This window comes from Carassius gibelio, chromosome B7 (genome assembly GCF_023724105.1).
Source record: "Carassius gibelio isolate Cgi1373 ecotype wild population from Czech Republic chromosome B7, carGib1.2-hapl.c, whole genome shotgun sequence".
NCBI classification, from domain to species: domain Eukaryota; kingdom Metazoa; phylum Chordata; class Actinopteri; order Cypriniformes; family Cyprinidae; genus Carassius; species Carassius gibelio.
In genome coordinates this window covers 9,865,672-9,888,418 of record NC_068402.1, presented here as the reverse complement: position 1 = coordinate 9,888,418, position 22,747 = coordinate 9,865,672, and the positions used below count along the sequence as shown (strand labels likewise).

General features: G+C 34.1%; 1 protein-coding gene across 2 annotated transcripts in view; it reads right to left on the bottom strand.

The window, feature by feature from the left end:
* Nucleotides 1-22,747, bottom strand: part of lrrk1 (leucine-rich repeat kinase 1) — a 78,570-nt gene that overhangs the window by 10,174 nt on the left and 45,649 nt on the right. For both annotated transcript variants that reach the window (XM_052561048.1, XM_052561049.1), the window contains 8 exons: nucleotides 20,734-20,992; nucleotides 14,555-14,724; nucleotides 11,058-11,255; nucleotides 10,088-10,365; nucleotides 6,160-6,354; nucleotides 5,441-5,592; nucleotides 1,448-1,565; nucleotides 272-388 (listed from right to left, as the gene is read on the bottom strand). In XM_052561048.1, coding sequence (XP_052417008.1) covers nucleotides 272-388; nucleotides 1,448-1,565; nucleotides 5,441-5,592; nucleotides 6,160-6,354; nucleotides 10,088-10,365; nucleotides 11,058-11,255; nucleotides 14,555-14,724; nucleotides 20,734-20,992 — 1,487 coding nt within the window. The remainder of the gene's footprint in view (nucleotides 1-271; nucleotides 389-1,447; nucleotides 1,566-5,440; nucleotides 5,593-6,159; nucleotides 6,355-10,087; nucleotides 10,366-11,057; nucleotides 11,256-14,554; nucleotides 14,725-20,733; nucleotides 20,993-22,747) is intronic.

The following is a 22,747-nucleotide window of genomic DNA, read 5'->3' as shown; positions in this document are numbered from 1 at the left end:
CAGCTGTTTGGACTCTCATTCTGACGGCACCCATTCACTGCGGAGCATCCATTGGTGAGTAAGTCATGTAACGCTAAATTTCTCCAAATCTGTTCCCAATTAGAAACAAAATACATCTTGGATCAGTACATTTTCAGCAAATTTTCATTTTTGGATGAACTATTTCTTTAAGATTTTTTAAATATATATATTTTTTAACTTTGGATATCAAAACCAAGACACAAACAAGCATACAAGAACATGAGCCAGACAGCAAGGCTGGAGCACTGACCTCTTTCCTGGCGGGCAGTAAAAAGAGACAGGTTACCACAGCCGGACAGGAGAGCACTTTCTGCGGGTGACTCAAGGGACACATCTCTTTCAGGCTGTAGATAAAGACTTCCTGTTCCTGCAGAAACAGCAACAAGGTATCAGGATAACCATCTCCATTCATTTGCCGCGCTCACTTTACAAACAGTGATGGGAATCGAGAAACACATATTCAGAACCATTTTTGGGACTTCTTACAGGGAGCAAATTAATTTCTGGAATAAGACTGAATCTGTGCTGCATTAAAATGCACATGACTTTTCTTGGTATATGTGCTACTTCAGATGGTTTTGGAGAAAAGACGGTGGTGGTTGCAATAATAATAATAAAAAAAAAACCATACCATCAGTTCTTTCTTCCTTTAAAATTACTAAAAGATTCAAGGAATTGAAATGGTTAATAAAGAACCAAATTTGTAAATTCATAATCCACATTCCTTCTTAAAAAATAGCACACCATATTTACTTTTTTTGAGCAATGTTGCTTGTGCACTTTCCCATTGAGAATAGGTAACAAATCTGGAAATAACGCTTAATGAACAAAACAACACAAACCAGACTACAAATGACAATGAATTTCCAGCATCATTACTCCAGTCTTCAGTGTCACATGATCCTTCAGAAATCATTCTGATATACTGATTTGATGCTTAAGAAACATTTATTATTATTATCATCAACATTGACAACAGTTGTGCTGCTTCATATTTTTGGGGAAACACAATAAATTTTTTTCAGGATAATTTATTTTCAATCATTCTTTAAGCATTCATTAAAAAAAATTATTGTGTAATATTATAATTGTCTTTACTGACATTTCTTTCAAATTTAATGCATCCCTAAAAATAATAGACGACACCAAACTTTTGAACGGTAGTGTATACATGATGAAACCTCATCAAAACCTCCATTTTTGAGTTTGGGAGCACGGACATCTGTTTGATCAGGAAACCTGTCTGAAAATGGTCATTATTTCTGCTATTCTGCTAATGGTGGATAAATTACACACAAAACTTGTGCAACAAAGTTTTTTGGTTTGACACGGAGTTACAACAATCTATTGTGAGAAGTGAACGCTCTCGGCGTTTATACATTAGTTGTGTTTTTCTGATAATGTTGGGACTGACAGCTCAAAGTACCTCAGTGGCCGTCCACAAACTGTTCTCCATCTTCATTTGACAGCTCAGACGTGTTCCTGGACACAACATCCGCTTCACCTCAACCTGCCCCTTGGCCAAGTTTACCACTGTGTAATTCCTGCAGGACACACACACACACACACACACACACACAAACATAAATTATGTGCCTGTGGGACACAGTAGTTATGAAATCCAATCTAAGTGATACTATTTTTCTGTGCTATTATGATTACTAAAACTTTTAAAAACATTTTTGTAAATGAAAAAAAAAAAGCTGAAAATAAATAAATGAATAAATATAAAAATAAGTCTTTTAAAAACTTAAATGTTGAATGTTAGAAACTTGAAACTAAACAAAATGTAGAAATATTGCTTTGTCAACTAACTGAAATTTTTAACCGAGGTTTAAGTCAAAGCACTAAATTTACAAACCAAACTGGAAATAAATAAAGACTAAAACTTAAATAAAAAGTAATAATAATAAATAAATAAAAAATTTTAAAGAAAGAAAAAGAAGAAAATTGTGAGTGGTGCTTTTCTTGGGGTTATTATTGTTAAGCAAAAATAAAACAATTAAATACATTTATGCAAATATAGGCTGAAATAATATAAATATTAGACTTTAAAACAAAACAAAAAATTGTCTTGAAATAAAATTAAACCTAAATATGAATAAAATACAAATGTGGAGAAAATGAGAGTGATGTTTTTCTAAGGGTTTGATTAAAAACTCATTTTAATTAGAAATGACACCAAAATTAAATAAGCATAAACTGAAGCACTGAAATTACAAACTGAAAATAAAAACAAAACCGGAAATAACAATAATAATTAAAAAACACTAATTAAATGGAGAAAATCATAAAAAGTACTAAAAACGCAATTAAAATATAAAACTAAAATTGAGTCCTAGAAATATTACTTTTAACAGTAATAATGAGGCTTGACGCCACTAATACACACAAGTATTGTTCCTCCTGGCTGTTTTGTTCTTTTGTACAAACACAGCGTGTGGTACAGAGCCAAATGATTTCAGAGCAGCGTATGATTTATGACGAGTCTTTAATCTAAACATTTATTACACATTACGCTGTTATGCGGCAGTCAGTGTGGGCCGGTTTGCAGGTTTATATTTTCTGCTAATTCATTTGCTGAACAGTGATTCATTACTTGAACACAGAGTCATTTATCTGACGGTGCGCTGTGACAGCCCCCAAATGATTCAATCCGTCACAAACCACGGACGCTTCTGATCCAGATACCCCAGCGAGCTGTTTATTGTGCTTGCAGTTTTTTCCCTTTGGCTTATGAAGTCACAATAATCAAATTGGCAACGTCATACTTGGACAAATAAAGACTGTGGTGATAAAGTGATCCGGGACGACCTCACACTAATGTACTTAAAATATAATTTACAGGATACTGCTGGTAGGCCGTCCGATGATCAAGGGGGCCATTAGATTGCAAATCCCACATCCAGCTTTTACTGCCTGCTTTGTGCCAATTATTTGATGTCTTGTTTGCTTCCCTGCTGAAAAGAAAATAGCTTAAACCAGCTGGAATTAGCTTTGTCTCCTGGAATGGTTAGAAAGCCTCACTAAAGGCGTTAGGGCACTTTTAGGGGTTGTGGGCACTTTTCAGCTAAACACCAGTTCGCTGGTGACCAATTTAAACCAATAAGGACCAGAAAAACATTAGTTTGGTCTCTCAGTCCTTTCATTTTAGGCTCTTTTTGGCACTTTTAGCTGGTCAGGCCGCTTCATAAAGATGAGAGATCAAGTGAAACCAGCTAAATCCATTTTAAACCTGGTCAGGCTGGTTCCAGCACGGTTTCCTCTCTTTTAACCAGTCAGTTTCATGGATTACAGGATAAGGATTTTTTTTTTCTACATGCACCCACTACACAACACCCACAAACATCAATTTCTACCCCCCTCCCCCCCCAAAAAAAAACTTACAGAAATTGGAAATATTGCCTGAAATAAAATGTTTAAGATTAAGTACTCAAAATGAAATTAAAAATAAAGCAAAAAAAAGAAAAAACATTAAAAACTATACATGTATATAACACACCCAAAATATTAAAATTAAAAGCTAATTCACAATATTAATTATTACATAAATATGGCATTAATATATATATTTTTTTGTTGTTAACTGAAAATTTAGATTAAAAAAGAAAGAAAAGAAAAGACAAGAAAACAAGAAAAATTTATAAAAATGAAAATGCACATCAAAGCTACATTTAATCAAAAATACTGTAAAAAAAGTAATACAGTGTAATATTTTTCCAATTTAAAATAACTGTTTTCTACTGGAATATATTTTAAAATGTAATTTTTTCCTGTGAATTAAAGTGGAATTTTCAGCATCATTACTCCAGTCTGCAGTGAAAACAGATGCTTAAACTTTTTGTGGATCCTATAAAACATTGTTCTTTTTTTTTTTTTTACAGGATATTTGTATGAAAGAATATTGAACATTGTTTATATGAAATCTTAATATTTTGCTCTCAAAAATTAAAATGTCTAAACAGTTATGTCTATGATATATTTCATTACATACATTACATAATACACTATAATTTTACAATTATGGAAAATCAGAATAAAAAAAACGTTTCCCGCGGTTCCTTAACTATTCCAAAGCTATTCCAAAGCATACTGTTTTCGTTGTAAGCACTTACGTCTTTAGGCACTAGGTAGGAGGCACTAGCTAATATAATGATTAATGCTAATATTACTGTATCTTCATAGTGGTGCTGGTGATGAAGTATTAACAGACCCAGTAGGACGATGGGCATCGCTGGTAATTGCAAACACCTGCGCCGAGAGATAAAAGCAGAGCGTTTCGTCGAAGCGTCTTGTAGGATCGAGTGCAAGCAAACAAAGCGGCCGATGATCAGATGAGCCTGGCTGTAGATCACTGGGCATTTATCAGCCTGGTGGTGGGCCGTCGTGCATAATAATGAGCTCTTACATACATGCTCATGAATATTCAAATGAGTCTTTTTTTAAAGGAGGCTTGAGAGCGTCAAGGGAAGATGGAAAAATGAATTCCTGAATGATTTTAATGAGGGTGTTTATATGAGTGAGCCAGAGGTCTGAAGAGGAGCAACTAGCAGTAAATAGAAAAACTGGAGAGCGTTTAAATGAGGGAAATGAAGTGAAAGGGGTGATTACGGGCTTGTGATTTCTGTAAAAGTGCAAACCTAGCTGGTACTCTGAGATACTTCATTTTCTTTGGCCTTTTGGCTTCATTATTGAAAAGACTCGGGATCTGTTCCAAAAACTAGTGAGCTGCCTACATAGACAGCATTTTAAGGAGTCACAGGCACATGCGTATCACATGCAAAGAAATCTAATAATTTAACTTAAAGCTGTAAATAAATGTGGCCATGAAATGGAATTAAAACTAATTAAAAAAAAGAAAAGAAGAAAAAAAAAAAAGAATTACTAAGCATTTAATTAAAAAAAAATCAAGTTAATTCAAAATATTAATAAAACGAATACATAGATATGGCGTTAAACTGAAATGAAGCATAAAAGAAAAAAAATTAATAAAAAAAATTACTTACAAAAAAAAGAAATGCTGCTGAAATAAGTTTGGTTAAAGTACCAAAATGTACAAAAACTAAAACTGAAAATAATAATGAAAATAAAGTAAAAAAACAACAACACAAAACTAAAAAAAGGTAAATACATTAATAAAGTTAATTAAACTAGTAAATAAATATGGCATTCAAATTAATTTTAGTTAACTGAAAGTAAGTTAAAATAAAAATTTAAAAACATAAAAAATGTGAAATGGCGATAAATCTTTGAGGTTGAAGTACTAAAATACTAAAAATAAAGCTGAACTAAAAAATAAATATTTATACAATATTAATATATGAAATATAAAAATAACCCTAAAATAAAATTTAAAAAAGAAAATATAAAAATGAAAGCTAAATCATATTAATAAAGCCATGTGAGCATGCAAGCGCACCTGTCGTCTTTGTCTCCATCCCAGAAGACAGCGTTGTGTCCCTGCAGCGGGGACAAGAAGAGCTGGCTGTGTTCCTGGCAGGGGAGCAGGTACTTGAGACAAGCAAAGCTGGGATCCTGCATCCGTCTCATGAGCGGAGCGGCCAGGGGACGCTACAGCCACCGCAGCACAGGACAGTATTAGACACATGCTTTATTTCACAACGTCTGCAGCTAAAACGTGCCTAAGTGACTATTTTGTCTCTGGATTACCTCTATTTTAACATACACTGAGGCAATACTGTACACTACAGTTCAAAAGTTTGGAGATGGCATGACTTTTTTATGAATGTCATTCTGCTCACCAAGGCTGCATTTATTTGATTAAAAATACAAAGTAGGAAAATTCTGAAATATTATTAACATTTTAAAATAACTGTTTTCTATCTGAATATATTTTAAAATGTAATTTATTCATGCGAGTCAAAGCTGAATTTTCAGCATCATTACTCGAGTCTTCAGGGTCACATGATCCTTCAGAAACTATCATAATATGCTGATTTGCTGCTTGAGAAACAAGCTATTTAGAAACAAGAAACAAGCTTTTTTTAAAGGTAACTTTTTATCAATTTAATTAATCCTGGTTGCAACAGCAACCAATAATGGTGTGACGAAGTTGAATTTAGCTTTATGGAAAAGAATTGCGAATGCTTGTTTATGAAAGTCAGGCGTGTGTTGTACCTTCTCTGGTTTGGTGTCCCAGCACTCCTGCATCAGCGCCTGCAGACAGTGAAACTGCACTTCCTCTGGGCTGCCCAGCGCCGGTCTGAGCCCCTTGGACAGCTTCTTAGCAATCTGCAGCTGGTGCTGACCCATGCACGGTCTACGGCCGGACAGCAGCTCATACAGGACCATGCCGTAAGAGAACATGTCCACCTGAAACACACATACACGACAGAGTCATCTAACAGCAACCCACTATAATGTTGTTAAACAGTCTCAGGCGGACCATTCACACAATGCAATTCCTTGTCTCGCCGGGCAAACTAGATCTCCACAAGCCGAGCTGGGTATTTCACTTTATATTCTGGCTGTGACATAATCTAATAAATGAAAACAATAAAGATCTGGTCTCATCCATCTGCGTGTGCAACTCATGTGAGGAAAAATCTACAACACTGCAAAAAAAATCACTTCCTTAGTATTTTTCTCCTGTTTTCTAATACAAATATAATAATAAAAAAAATTAAAATCAAAATACATTTACTTGAGAAGAAAAATAAATATTTTTTTCCAGCAAAATGCATGAAAATTAAGTCAGTTTATGCAACAACAAGAAAAAAAACTGTCTTTCTTAGTGCTTTTTAAAGCACAAATTGTCATCCATTTTTCAAAAAACAAAACTTTAATAGACCAAATTCATTTCAATAATCAGATTTTTTTTTCTCCCAGTAAAAACAACAACAACTTTTATGCTAAACTTTTTCTACAACAGATTTTTTTTACTTTATTAGAATTATTTCAATAATTTAAGAAAAATGTGACAAACATATCAAATAATTAAAAAAATCTTGTTTTTAAGTTTTAGTATAGTTTATTTATTAAACATTATACTCCTAATGTAAATGTATCTAGATTGAATAATGGTTAATAATTTGTAGTGATTTTTCTTTTGAAACTCTTTTTTTATCCCAAATAAAAATGAATGCAATATAACATTTTTATTCAACAGAATTTATTTACTCAGCTTAAAAAAATAAATAAAATAAAAACCAAAAAAAAAGTAAATGACATTATAACTAGCCAAAATGAATAGTAGGTAGTTTTCTCTCTAAAATTAACTTAATATTAAGTTCCTACTGGCAGCCACTTACTGATTAAGAAAATATTTTTTTGCAGTGAGAATGTGGCCCAGACTTTATGGCGATGGTGAAATGTGAGGCCAGAAGGGAGGACAGATGGAAAAGCAAAGGATGAGTTAACAAAAGAAAGAATGAAGTTTCGCCAGACGTATTTCTATTAAATGTCTTTCTAGGTCATTTCTATAAATGGACATGTGCTCTGACGAGAGGCGTGCCAATCCGGGACTGTATTTTTAGGGCAGTCAGCTTTGCCAACACAAAGAAAAAAAAGACAAATTTCCACATTTCGCTTCAGTTTCGGTAGCCTGAAATGACGTCACAGAGCAGGCATGTGAAAGAGCAGGAAATAGTTTGTATTTGAGACACAAACACACACACACACATACACACACACACAGAGGATCTACAGAGACTCTTTACCCTCAGTCTTTCCTGAGTCCAGATATCTCCCGTTAAAAGGCTATTACGCTAATGATTCGATTAGTAATGACATTAATCACTAATTAATTAAAATGCCTCTGAGAAATGCCACTAAATTAATCCTGTTGATTTATATTCAAGGACCTGTATGTCTTTGTCTTCCGTGAAACAAAAACGTCCGAGAGCACACACACACACACACACACACACACACGCACACACACACATATATATAATATTTTTTCCTTAGGCCAACTAAATTATATGGACACAACCTTTCACATTTGAGATATATATATATAATACTTCCAGATATTCATTATTAAATTAGCCTAAACAACTAATATCATATTTTCATCATCTTGCCATTCAGATTAAGTTGGAGGGTCTTCCTTGAGCCAATTCTGAGTTTATCACCTTTTTACTGATTGCAAATAATATAATCATAATAATGATATCTGTATTTCCTTATATATATATATATATATATATATATATATATATATATATATATATATATATATATATTTGCAGGTGAAATGCCCAAACTCAGTTTAAATTTCACACAGGTTTTCCCCATTACAATTATTTATTAATTTATCAGGATAACAATTTCAATGTAAATAAAATATTCAGAATTTTCAGGTCTGGTCTGGTCTGACAAAAAGTACAAAAACAACAAATAAATAAATAATAAAAAACACATACACATACACGCACTTAATTATACTGTACATACAGTTTTAACAAACATTTTTCCATTAACTTTTGTGAAAGATTGTCAGTTTCAGACGGCACTACAGTCGCCCACAGTCCACCTACTTACTGTTAGATGCACATACGACACAAAACTGGAAAGTCTTTGTGAAAATCACAAGCTCTTGTGTTGTCGATTGCAGAAAGTCAAGGTGCATTGGGTGCATTTTTATCAGTCACTGAAAAACAACATGTTTCTACAGATTCTACAAATTTCCACTCAAAAACTATATTCGGAAAGAAGCCAATCCAGACCTAAAAAGAACAATCAAATCGAAAAAAAATCTGAAACAATTCCAGGATTTGAATTGGGAGGATAAACTGTCCTGCGTACTACAACATCTGAAACATCTGTCGTTCTCCTGTGACGCTGCATGGAAGTTGTGGAAACATGATCATAAACTCCACTGAAAACATGGTAATAGATTTAATTCTGTTCTGCTGGATGTGATCCACGCAAACTCAGCAAAGCGAGCTGGAAAACAAATCAGCCTCCTGAACTGCCCTAAAAGCCTTACTGGATCTCAAATCTGTCTTTGAAGGGAAATCCCTGGATGTGGAGAGGCAATCTCAAAGAAACCCTGTCCGAAGCGTTCTCCAGACGCCTCTCAGATTCACTACTTGGACTGGACAGACCGATGAAAGGTGCGTTCTGGGTGCAAAACAAGTTAAGCTCTATTGACAGATGCTGTTGAATACTGCACGTCAATTCAACTTGTGCCTCAGTATGGAAAAACAAGCAGAAATCAGGATCAGCTGACACTAATGCACAGTTATTTACAGGAGTACAAGAAAACACTGGATAGCCAAGTGTTGTAAATTGACAACTACTCATACAAATATAAATAGATGGAAAAACTAAATTAATTGAAAATTAGAAACGTTGCCTTGACAAATAACTCAAAGTTGAAGAATTAAAATGACTAAAACATAAATTAAAATAAATAATAAATAAATTAAAGCTAATATAAATAATAATGATAAAAACATAATATTTCTAATAATTAAATTAAAATTAAAAAAAAAATCATAATAATAGCTACATGTAAATACTAGTAAATAATATTATAATATATAAAAAATACTAAAGTAACACTGGATACACACAAAAAAACACTCATACACAGTTATACGCATATAATAAAATTCTGGATAGCATCAATATTTTGGCGACTAAAACTATTACTGAAGTCATTTTCACTCAGTGAAACCTAAAAATATGACTAAAACTTATAAGCATAAATGGTAGCCAAAACAATTACAAAATATTTTCAGTGACTGAAATAAAGCTAATATAAAAATAAATGAAAACTTAATATATTTTTTTAAAATACTAACAGAAAACAAAAATACATGAAAAAATAAAAGTACATGATAAACACAAAAACTTTATATAAAAAAATGAAAGCTAATTTAAAATATTAATTAATATTGTTTATACATAACAGCATAATTCCCATGAGGATATTTCTACATCTTTAACAGTACTTTGCATTAACTAGTCTTATTAACATTGCTTTCTGACAGGAGTGTAAAGACAAAGCATTCATCCTTTTAATCTGAACTCAGCTTGAGTTGAACTTTGCGGTCACACTAAAGCTGCTGGGGCAGCCAATCAGATGGGTACGAACCTTCTCATCATAGACGATGCCGGGCCGGATCTCGGGAGCCTGGTACCCGGGGGTGCCCTCGACCCCCAGCGCTCCCTCGTGGAAGGACTGGCGCGAGATGCCGTAGTCGGACAGCTTGACGTTGATGGACTCCTCCAGCTCCAGAGACCACACCAGGATGTTGTCGGACTTGAGGTCACAGAAGATGATGTTCTTCTTGTGCAGATACGCCAGGCCTGTCACGATCTGATAGGCCACTTTGAAGGTGAGCATGTGACCCAGCGGAACAAACAGAGAGCCTGAGGAGCATCAGCCAAAAAAGACAGACGTGAACTTCAGACTGTTTCTCACACAAACCCATCGTATGAAGTCAGAAGAGACCGCTTTTATGATGTTTATGACACTAGGGTGAGTAAATGATGAGAGTATTTGTGTGTTTTATTAGAGTATTATTAAGGGTTTAAATGTTTGTTCACAAGTCTGATGCACTTAAAAGTCCAAATCTTCATGCCAAAAAAAAAAAAATATATATATATAATTGTATGATGCCAAATGATCATTATTCTCTGAAAAAGATATAAAAGTGATGGAGAGCTAAAGAACAGCAAATTATTTGCTAAATTAACAAAAAGTAATTCTTATACAGAAAAGAAAAATGCCTATATGCAAACACACACACACACACACACACACACACACACACTCTTTTGCTAAATAAATAAAATGGATATGAATATTTAATGAATACTTGAACTTTTATCTTTCTCTCTTTCTCTGTATATATATTTTGTATTGTTATTTATATTTGCTACTGTACAACATTAATAATGAAACACAAAGGTTTTTCTTAAAATCTCTAATATTTTTAAACATTATTTTACTTTTCAAATAAAAAACATGTAGTTATATATAATAAATTAGAGTATATAGTTGCCTGATCATTACTGCTGTTATATTTTATGTAAATACAGACTAATTCCCATGCTGACACCTTTGGCTCGCTCCTCGAGGATGGTGTTGAGGCTGCCCAGCGGTGCCAGCTGCAGGGCGAAGCAGAGCGGGTGGATGCTGATGCCCACCAGAGCCACGATACACGGGTGCTGCAGGGAATGGAGCATGCTGGCCTCCTGACGAAACTCTGAGAAGCTGCGAGCCGCGTCCATCGACTGCAGGTGCTTCATCATGGTGTCTGTGAAGAGACCAATTCAACATGCTGTTACTGAGCTGCAGGCCTGAAGAAAGCGGCTCAGACTCTCACCTCAGGTCATGGAATAATAATCCATAATGAGTGCAAACACAATCACATTCATACACTCACATCAGCATGTGAATCTACAACAACCTCTGTATTGGTAAATTACAGTTTCATTGTGACAATTCATCACATTATTTACTTTAGCGGTGACCATATCTGAAGTTCATTCAGGTTTTTTTTTGGCATGTTTTGCTTTTATTGTGACAGGACAGATCAGAATTGACAGTAAGTAAAGTGGGAGATGGATCTGGAAAGGTCCTTGAGTTCGAACATGGTACAGCCATAACGTCAATGTATGTCTGCGCTGCCCAAAAGGTATTGGTACAAGTCCAAAAGCAACAATGATAAAAAAATAAATAAAAACATTAATACCATGGTATTTTCTGTATAACAAAGCTACAGACAAACAGACAGACAGAGACAGACAGAGACAGACAGAATCAGACACAGACAGACAGAGACAGACAGACAGATAGATAGATACAGACAGACATAATCAGACGGACAGACAGATAGAGACAGACAGAAAGAATCAGACAGACAGACAGACAGACAGATAGAGACAAACAGAGATAGACAGAATCAGACAGACAGACAGATAGAGATACAGAGACAGACAGCCAGAAATAGACAGATAGAGAAAGACAGACACAGGCATACAGACATAAAAAGACAGACAGACAGACATAGAAAGACTGACAGACAGAGATAAACAGATAGACGTATAGAAAGACAGACAGACAGAGACAGACAGAGACAGACAGAGATAGACCGAGATAGACCGATAGACAGACAGAGGCAGACAGACATAGAAAGACAGACAGACAGACATAGAACATAGTTTGTTTTGGAGCAGGAGAACATATAGTGAAGATGTCATAAAGCACCATGGCCTACTTTGAAAGAAACACATGGTGAAAACCCAAACACACTGACGTGAGTATAGATCATGATTTATTTGACTAGGTAACGCTGTCAGTGAAAACTGGCCTGAAGTAGCAGACCTTGTTTCTCCAGGAGTCAGCTTTTGAATTTGAGCGGAAATCACTAAAGCCTGGTGGTCTTTCAGCCAGAGGATCGTAAATCATGTCTGTACGGTGCAAACAGTCTTTATTTTAGTGTCCTGGATCCCTAAAAGCACATTAAACGCCTTTCAGAAGCATTCAGACTCCTGCATATTATTTCAAACTGCTGTTGTGTCATGAAACAAAGTTTTTTGGGTAATGTGTGACGCAGCGGGACAAGAGCTGCAGCGGTGCTCATTAAGAGTTTACAGCAGCAGCCGCTGACCCCAGACCAGCTCTGTTTTAGTACATGTGAGTAACCTGAGCCAGTAGAAACCCTGCAGCTGTAAATCAGAACATTTATTTTCAGGTCAGGAAACAGTCACGGGTTTCCTCTTTGAGGTCTCGGGCTGGATGTTTTTTTTTGTTTTTTATTACAGTGCTTAATGAGAGCGGTCAGTCTGTGTTACGTAAAGCCTAATCCTTGACCATTGCTCTTTTAACCTCACAGTTTGTGCTGGCGGACACATCCAGAGAAATCAATCCATATACAAAAACCACCTCTGGCCTATTTTTTATTATACAGTAGCAAATATGGAAAAGGAAAGAAAAAGGAAAACAAAATATTATTGCATACCATAATAGTTAATACTCAAAAACAACAAAAACAAAAACAAAAAAATACAAAAATTATTTTATATTTTTTTATTCAGCAAATAAATAAACTGTTTCATGAAATATTTTATTCACATATTTTAATTTTATTTATTTGTTGCCAGAAGCTCAAAAGCATTGACTATTATGTTTTAAGTACAGTAAACACAGTACTGCATATATAATAATATTAATAATTTTTATTTAGAACAAAAGCTAAATGAGGTTTCTAGAAGCTTCTAAAGGGCAGATGCATGCTGCTGTTGCCGTTAGTTACCATAGGGCATGGCTTTACAGACCATAAACCACCAGTACATGACTGCTCTCAACAAAACACCGCAATCTTTGAACAAGAAACATCTGGAATTCATGAGGAAGATGCACTTTGTGCCAAAAGTAAATGTCTTGATTTAGTAGCCGTCTTTATAGTAAAGAAAGCTCTAGAATGTGCGTTAGGGGAATAAATAAGCGGAGACGTGAAACCAGGAACTGCTGAGAAGCCAATTCAAACAGCAGTGAATGCAGATGACAGAGAAATAGTCAATCCTGCAAACGAAGCAGACTGATGTGAGGCTCTGCAGCCCTCTCTCTCACTGGCAGTATGAATTATGACACAGACTGCGCTTTAGAAATAGTTGGGAGATGTTTGCAGGATCAAGGAAGCAGACAGAAGAGTTGCGAGGCCGTCAAGGTCAGAGGAAGGCAGAGGAAGGCAGAAACTAGCAGAGCGTGACACAGCTCAAGAGAAAATCATTACGATGGGATGTGCTGCTGTAAAACCACAGCTTATAAAGTCTAATGTTCATAGCACTCAAAACGGACATTAAACCGGCACATTACCATATTTCATTCTATATTTTAATCACTTTTATTTATTTTCTTATTCATTCATTCTTTTTTTATTGGATTATCGATCTATCCTTCCCTCCATCCATCCATAAATGTATAGACATAATAATAATGTTTATTATTATTGCTATTATTATTATGTTTTTCAAAAGCATGTGCAGGTCGACGCTAGCTTGCGAAGCACTGCCATTATCCATGTATAAAAAAAAAGTTTAAAAAAAGTATTTTAAATGTATTTGAAAGAACAGAATTCAGGACTTTCGTCCCATTGGTTGCTTTGGCAATCTCTACACTTATTTATTTATTATTAATTTTTGGGGGGTATAATATCATAATTTTTGACTTATAAGACTGTGCAACTGTGTAAGACGATAACATTAATTTTCTTGAATTAATTTTCCTCACTGGGGTATTTTAGCACAAGTCTCATTAAATTCTGCAGCTCAGTAGGTTTTGGATCGGAGAAAGACGCACAGCGGGAGAAATCCAGTGAGGATTAATGTTTCTCTGTTAACAGGAAATTCCATCAAGTCAGAGCCACTGCGAGACTTGAGTAGAACGACAGCGCTTTGACCTCTGACCTTACATGTGGCTGCAGGAACACCGACCGATCGCCTCTGACTCTCCGATCACTCATCGAGCGGATCCAGTGCGGTCAACGATATATAAAGATAACAGAGGCTGGTTTGGGAGGAAGTGCAGGGGCAGTAGAGGAGCGTGACGAACCTGTGCTGCTGTTGAGTGACTGCTGTTTGCATTTCTTGAAGTGGAAGCGTTTAATGGCCACCGGATGGCTTCTGTATTTGGCTCTGTAGATGATGGTGCCGCTGCCACCCTGTCCCAGGATATCTGCTGCATCTTCACTCCACTGCAGGTCACTCTTCAACAGGAACAAACTGAAACGCACACATACAGATGCTCTGAACACATGACTATGTTTGTGTGTGACTCATATTACGTAGGATTTCCATTTTGAATAAATGCTGTTCTTTTTAACTTTTTTGTATTAATCAAATACTAATGAAAAATCCAAAAAAATAACACATTAAGCATCACCACTGTTTCCAGCATTGATAATAAATCAGCATATTAGAATGATTGCTTATGACACTGAAGACTGGAAATGCAGCCTTGGTCAGCAGAAGAGGCTTCAATGAAAATTAAATGCAAACAATTATAATTTATTATATATGACAAAAATAAATTACATGTATTTATAAATGATCAAATGTATTAAATGTATAATTAGGTCAATTCAAATAAATGTTTAAGTACCAAAATTACTAAAACTAGAATTGAGACAAAAATAAATTACAGCTAGAAAAAAAAAAAAAAAAAGATTATATATATATTAGTGTTGTCAAATGATTAATCACATCCAAAACCAGTCTTAAGTCGCTGAGGTATATTTGTAGCAATAGCCAACAATACATTCTATGGGTCAAAATGATAGATTTTTTTGTTTTATGCCAAAGGATATTCAGTGAAGATCATGTTCCATGAAGATATTTTGTAAGTTTCTTACCATAAATATATAAAAACTTAATGTTTGATTAGAAATATGCATTGCTAATAATTCATTTGAACAACTTTAAAAGGTGATTTTCTCAATATTTCGATTTTTTTTTGCACCCTCAGATTCCAGATTTTCAAATAGTTGTATCTCGGCCAAATATTGTCCCATCCTAATAAACCATACATCAATGTAAAACTTATTTATTCAGATGATAAGTCTCAGTTTAGAAAAATGTACATGTACTGTGTATATTACGTATATAAATACAATCATTAGACACTTCTAAAAAAATAAAAAATAAAAACTCTCTCAGCGACCCCAACCTAAACATGCTTTCTGACTTCTGACAAGATAGCCGAAAGATTTGTTCTCTCTTTCCAGCTCCATTCTTGTGGCTGCTGTGAATCAAAGCCATAGTATGTCAAAGCAAAACGAGTCCATCTAGTCAGCCGTCACTCCTAATCATTCCCATTAAAGCTCCATATGGGAACGTCATTTCATCTGTCATGTGCTTTGAACCGCCTCCGATGGCTGATCGCACACACAGATGCTTTCAGTGCTCTCCTTCCTCACCACTTCTTTATGGGTGTGTGAAACAAACTTGAGCCAAAGATATTAACAGGAAAAACACTCATTTATAAGGAATCAAGCCAAGAGGATTATGCTGTTTGCATAATCATATAAATAATTGGTAAAATCATTCATCCCTCCTGTATAATTAAAGATGTCCCCGGGTCACACGGCTGTTGGGATGAAGCTCATGTAAATCCTTTGTTTTCAACTCGAGTGTTTCATAATCTGAAAAGGTTTACACTGTGATGCCAGACAGTGCAGCCATTGTTAGCAAAAAATGTGAAAACATTTTGATTGAACTCATATAAACCTGAAATAGAATAAAATTACATGAAAAAACTGAACATATATTGTTGTGTGTGTGTGTGGGCATGTTTTTGTGACATATCAGGACACAACTCTGTATAATGACATGGGTATGACACAGGTATTACAAGGAGAGGGTGACTTATGAGGACATAACCCATGTCCCCATTTTTCAAAACGCTTATAAATCATACAGAATGAGCTTTTTTGAGAAAGTAAAAATGTACAAAGTTGGAGAATGTAGGGTTTGGTCAAAGGCGATAGAATATACAGTTTCTACATTATAAAAAACATTACACCTATGGGATGTCCCCACTTTTCACAAAAACAAACATGTGTGTGTGTGTATGTATATATGTATATATGTATATATATATATATATATATATATATATATATATATATATATATATATATATATATATTAATATTTATATATATATATATATATATATATATATATATATATATATATATATATATATATATATATATATATATATATTAATATTTATATATATATATATATATATATATATATATATATATATATATATATATATTAATATTTATATTATAATATTGTACATATGCTTTATTCATTATTTCAAAAAGAAAAACTACAGAAATTATTAATTATATACATTTTAAAGTATATATATATATATATATATATTAGGGGTGTAACGATACGCGTATTCGTATTGAACCGTTCGGTACGACGCTTTCGGTTCGGTACGCGGTACGCATTATGTATACCGAACGGTTCGTCGGAGTAATTAATTATATTTGAGAAAAAAAAAAAAAAAGAGAGAGAAAGAAATATAATGATATGCGTTCAACAAGGTAGCCCAATAACCCAAACAACGTAACAGGCAACGCCCCTGACACTCCCGAAGAAGAAAAAAACACCATCTTATATGTTTATGTTAGGCTACTCAGCAGGCGCTCGCTCACTCAGTACACGCTGAAGGCTCGTTGCAAAATAGCCAATGCGTTTAACAGACTAGAAATGAGAAGATCCTCCAATAACCAACAGGTCTGGTGTTTGGGTGCACTTTGGATTCCCTTTAAGCTATAATGGTGATGGCAAGAGAGTGGTGGATAAATAAACAACGGTATGTCGCATCTGCAACATGACAGGGTACACCAGCGGGATTACAAAAAAAAAAAACAAAAAAAAACAGCGGGAATATCTGGGATATATGCGTCAGTACTATCTGGGAAAAGACGAAAAAAAGGAGAAACATGCACGCAGCAAACTATCCCTGCAGCATTTAGACACTATAGCTTACAGGGAATCCAACCCAAACACCAGATCTTATATTTCTGGTCTGTTAAATGCATTAGACATTTTGCAACGAGCCTTCAGCGCGTGCTGAGTGAGCGAGCGCCTTAGGGGCCGTTCACATATCGTGCCTAAAAACGCATGGAAAACGCTAAGCGCGTCTTTCTCCTGAGGCGTCTGTCTTTGCTAAGCAACAATGACGTGCTCTCTCCATGAGACGCGGAAATTTCAGCGAAGGATAAATGGATTTGCAGCTCTAAAAATCGCTTGCAGTAGCTCTGCTACTGAATTTATTTCAAAATTGCAATCCATATACAACTATGATCAGCTGTTCCTTCATCTTGGCTGAGCTCTCAACGTTGTTACGGGAAAGGATGAAGCTGATTGGTTGGTTCTTGTCACATGACCCGCGGTGCGCTTGCGGCATTCTGAAAAGTTGAGATGTTTTTACATTTTGCTGTATCTAAAACGTATCGAACCGAACCGAACCGAACCGTGACATCAGTGTATCGTATCGAACCGAACCGTGAATTTTGTGAACCGTTACACCCCTAATATATATATATCACACTTGTATATAAACAATCTGAGCATATAAATAGATAACATGTTTAATTCTTAACTTGAATTTAAAACTTAACCATTTTAAATTCTTTTTAAACCTTTTAAATCAATTTTAAATAATATTTTCTGAATTTTTTAATTCCTTGTTTTAATTGTTGTGATTTATTTTAAATTATTTTATTTATTTTATGTAAAGCACTTTAAATTACCATTGTGTATGAAATGTGCTATATAAATAAACTTGCCTCGCCTTGATTTAAAAAAATATATATATAAATAATATAATAATAATAATATAATATAATAATATTTGTGTGTGTTATGTATTTTTGTGCTGACTATCGAGTCATTAGTTTAGCAAAACCAGTCACTTGCAAGGTTTGATTTCAGTAAGGATGAAAAAAAAAAGAATTACTGGAACATGTTCTTAATACAGTTTGGAAATACTAATAAGGTCAAGCTAAACAGCTTTACTCGCAAATCGTGACTTTTCAACTTTCTCTTTGAAGAAACACAATATAGTTATTTTCCCTGGAAATTTAGCATTAGGTTTAATCATCATGATATTCATGCCTATTTTTGGATAATACAGTCAGTCTAATTTGATTTATTTTCTGATTTGTACCTTGATGAATGCAAACCAAAAAATATTATGTTCCATAACAAATAGGCGATACTTTTAACAGAGTAAAAACAGCTTAACATTTTTAAAAACAAAAGTCAATCTTTATAATAATGAAAGAATGGCTGTTTTTGGATAAGACAGCAAATACTTCATAAATGATTATTCAAAAGATGAGATTATTGATATACACAAATATCTGTTAAGTCTGAAATCAGTGTTAGTTTTTTATATTATTTATATACTGAATGAATGAGCTAATTTTTTTATGTTTGAGCTACATTTTTCATTTTTATTAGTTTATTTGTTCTTTCATTATATATATAAAAAAACTAAACGTATACCAAATACAAATTGTAGCACTGGTAATAATAGTATTAGTAATTAATTTTCATTATAATAGAATTATAATTATAAATAAATATTTAATCTAATTGCAAATTCTAATTTTTCTAATTTTGGCATAAAAGAAAAATGGATAATTTTGTCCCATACAATGTTTTATTGGCTATTGCTACAAATAAACCAGTGCTACTTAAGATGTTTTGTAAGGTTTTGTGCTCGAGGGTCACATTTGTTTTAGTAATAATAAGTAGCTTACAAGCTGCAACTGTACACACAGAGAACATATCACATCACTGAAGGATTTGAATTTGGTTTGGAAACTGCTCTTTTAAGACAAAACCGACACTGCTTACGATGGCCCCGACTTATTTATGGCTTCAGGACAATTTTCTCGCCATAGCTCAGACGTGGGCCGGGCATCGGGTTTGTTATAGGCTTCCTCCTTATTGTAGATATCCATCAATTATTATGGTGATGAAATGGGTTTTCTGTTCTGGTGGAAACAACATGAGACCATGCTACAGCGACGGTCAAGAGCGGCTTGGACGGTGACCCAGTGAAAGTAATTACCATTAATGAGTCGGGGGGAAACAGTAAGGAGATATTTTAATTATATAAGAATAAACTACAGCTTTCTGCGTCAGTGTCACAAAGATGAAGTTGACGATCCTAACGCGATCATCTCTTTGGAGGTGCCTTGAGGAATGCATCTTTACTGATTACATAACGTAAGAATTTTTGTTTTCGATTTGAATAATTTCGTTTTAAAGTAAAAAAAAAGAAAAAAAAAAGGTTTATTTGTCTTATATTGATGATATGACTCGTCAATAAATGAGTGCAAAACAGCATTTCCAAGCACCTGTCGATTATTGACTGTTTGGAATTATATGTATGAAAAAAAAACAATCATACACCATGAAACCAGTATAATTTTAAAGAATACCATGATATAAATTTTTTGGTCTTACCACTCAGCACTACTTTCTAGATATATTTATCATGTCTGTGAGGCAAGTATTTGCGGAGTTTCAGTTTATTTTTGTGAAGCGCTCCCGTTCAGAGAGACAGAAGAAAGTGCATCCTGTTTGTTTTCTAAAAAAAGTACGTTTTGCTGACATTGTAACCCTTTGCAGTTCCGAATGATGTGCTACTCTTACATTTATGAGCAAAAATAATGACATATTTCAAGTTGTTTCCACTGTTATAAGAAAAATGCAAGTGATCGCGCAGGCGCCTCCAGGATATTACACCATTTTGGGGGGAAAACCACAATTACATCAGCTTTAGAATTGAATTTGATGAATCCTGTGATGTTTGGTGTTTTATTTAATTATTTTTTTGCTGGTTCTTGCGTCACATTAAACCATTTAATCTAGAAATTGGTAGGATGAAATAAAGTTTTTTTTTTTTTCTTTTTAATTGGAACTAGATGCAAACAAAAGATTACTACTAGGGTTGCAAAGGGTTGGAAAATGTCCAGAAAAAAAAAAAAAACTTTTCTGGAATATCTCCTAAATTTACTGGAAATTTTCCACATTTTAGCAACTCTCATTTCTACTGCATCTAATATATGTATATATATTTTAAGTCTGTGATTTAGATTTTTTTTGTTCACTTTGTACAAACCATTTCATACAGAAACAAGTAGAATAAAATACATTAGAAGGTTAAAAGCCTAACTGTTGTCATACCGTGAAGGGAAGTCAGTCATGAAGAGCTCAGGCACCAGCTCCTGTAGCGGGACGGGCTGTTTGGGGTGGTTGGGGCAGCTGATGTGCTCCTTGTCCACAGCTGCCAGCACACAGTCCTCCATGTTGAAGTAGTGGACGGTGCTGTGGCTGGAGTTGGACAGAGGCAGTGGGTCGGACAGCCGGGGTCCAGAGCTGCAGTACGGACAAGGCGCATACTGCTCAATGAGACGAGAGCCGTCACTCTCACTGCCCGTCAGCGCTGGAACGGGAGAGAGCAGCATGTGCATGTTATTATAAACATCTACACAGATGATCATCTTTATATTAAAATACATTAACCAAGGCTTAAATGAAAATGGCTCGATAGATTTAAAAACTGAACTGAATCCACTTTTTCTACAATAGCTGTTCGGCTGAAATTATGGTTCCAGAATAGAATAAACAATTGATAAATTAATAGTAATAGCAAACAAAGAATTATTTTTTTATAATACACACATAAATACATGAAGACACACAGTGTTGTCAAAAGGCTGAAAAATAAACAACTACAACAATTAAAAAGCAAGCACTTCCTGAGCAAATAGATAAATATTGAGATGTATATTCTGTTGTCAAAAAGCTGAAAAATAAATATAAAAACTATGATAAAAATACATAAATCATTAATTTAAGTAATTTCTGAGCAAATGAATAACTAAGATGTATATCAAGTGCTGAAAAATAAAAAAAATATACAATATATAATAATAACAAACAAATATACACAAATCACCCTTTTAAGCCACTCCTTAATTACATAAATATCAAAACTGTATATTCAGTGTTGTCAGAAGGCTGAATAAAAACAAATCTATAATCATAATAATAATAATAATACAATTAATAAATCACAAATTTAAGTTATTTCTGAGCAAATTGATAAGTAAGATGTATACTGAGTGCTGAGAAATAAAATAAAGCTATAATATTAATAACAGAAATAATAATAATAAACTATTAAAAACGAATAAATAAATACACAAATCACGCTTTCAGGCCATTCCTGAGCAAATACATAAATATCCTGCTGTAAATTGTGTTGTCAAAAAGGTTGAAAAATAAATAAATCTTTAAATTATAAACATTTAAAAATAAATAAGTAAATGGATAAGTAAACCTTTTAAATAATTTCTGAGCAAATACAAAAATATTGTGTGTATGTTCAGTGTTTCCAAAGGCTGATTAGAACACGCATTCAATCAGCATCACATGCATGTGTTAATAATCGCACAAAGCAGTGAGTTTGTTTACCCACAAACCTCTGAGCTGAGTGTCACATGTGTAACAGCTGAATGGAGCAGGTGTGTGCTGATGCGTCTGCTGTAATTAACAGGCTTCATCTGGACTAATGAGTCAATCAGAGCTGCTGTATAAACTACAGTCTGACTCATGAGGCCATCTATAGAGTTCAGCGTGTGTTTGTGCTGCACCTGTGTTGTGACTGACAGCGTGTTAATACTGGGAAACAGCTCTGCACTGACACACAGTGCAACATTAACGCCGCGCAGAAAACAAACAGCTGCATGTCCACATTAATACCCTACAGTGACAGGTTTAGGATGTTTGTCCAGATATTATCACTCTTGATGACATGATTTTAATCATTTTGATTTCTGTTGGACCTCTGTTGGTTTTTTTTTTTTTTTTAGTCAATTTTTTTGTAATTTTGTTGTGCATTTTTTATAGTTTTATATTTATTTATATATGTCTTTTTATTTCAGTTATTTTAGTGCATCAGGTAACAAACTAAATAAACAATATTAACTGAGAAATTTTGCCTTGCTTAGTTAACATTTTAATTTCAACCAACAATTTAGATAATCACACACACAGACACACACCATTCTGTATTAATGTTGCAAGTTGCAATAAAAATACTCAAGATATATTCATGGAAGAATTATTATTAATAAAAGTAATCTCTGCCTGTGTTGTATCCTATTGTTGCTGCTGCCATTTTATACATTTTACA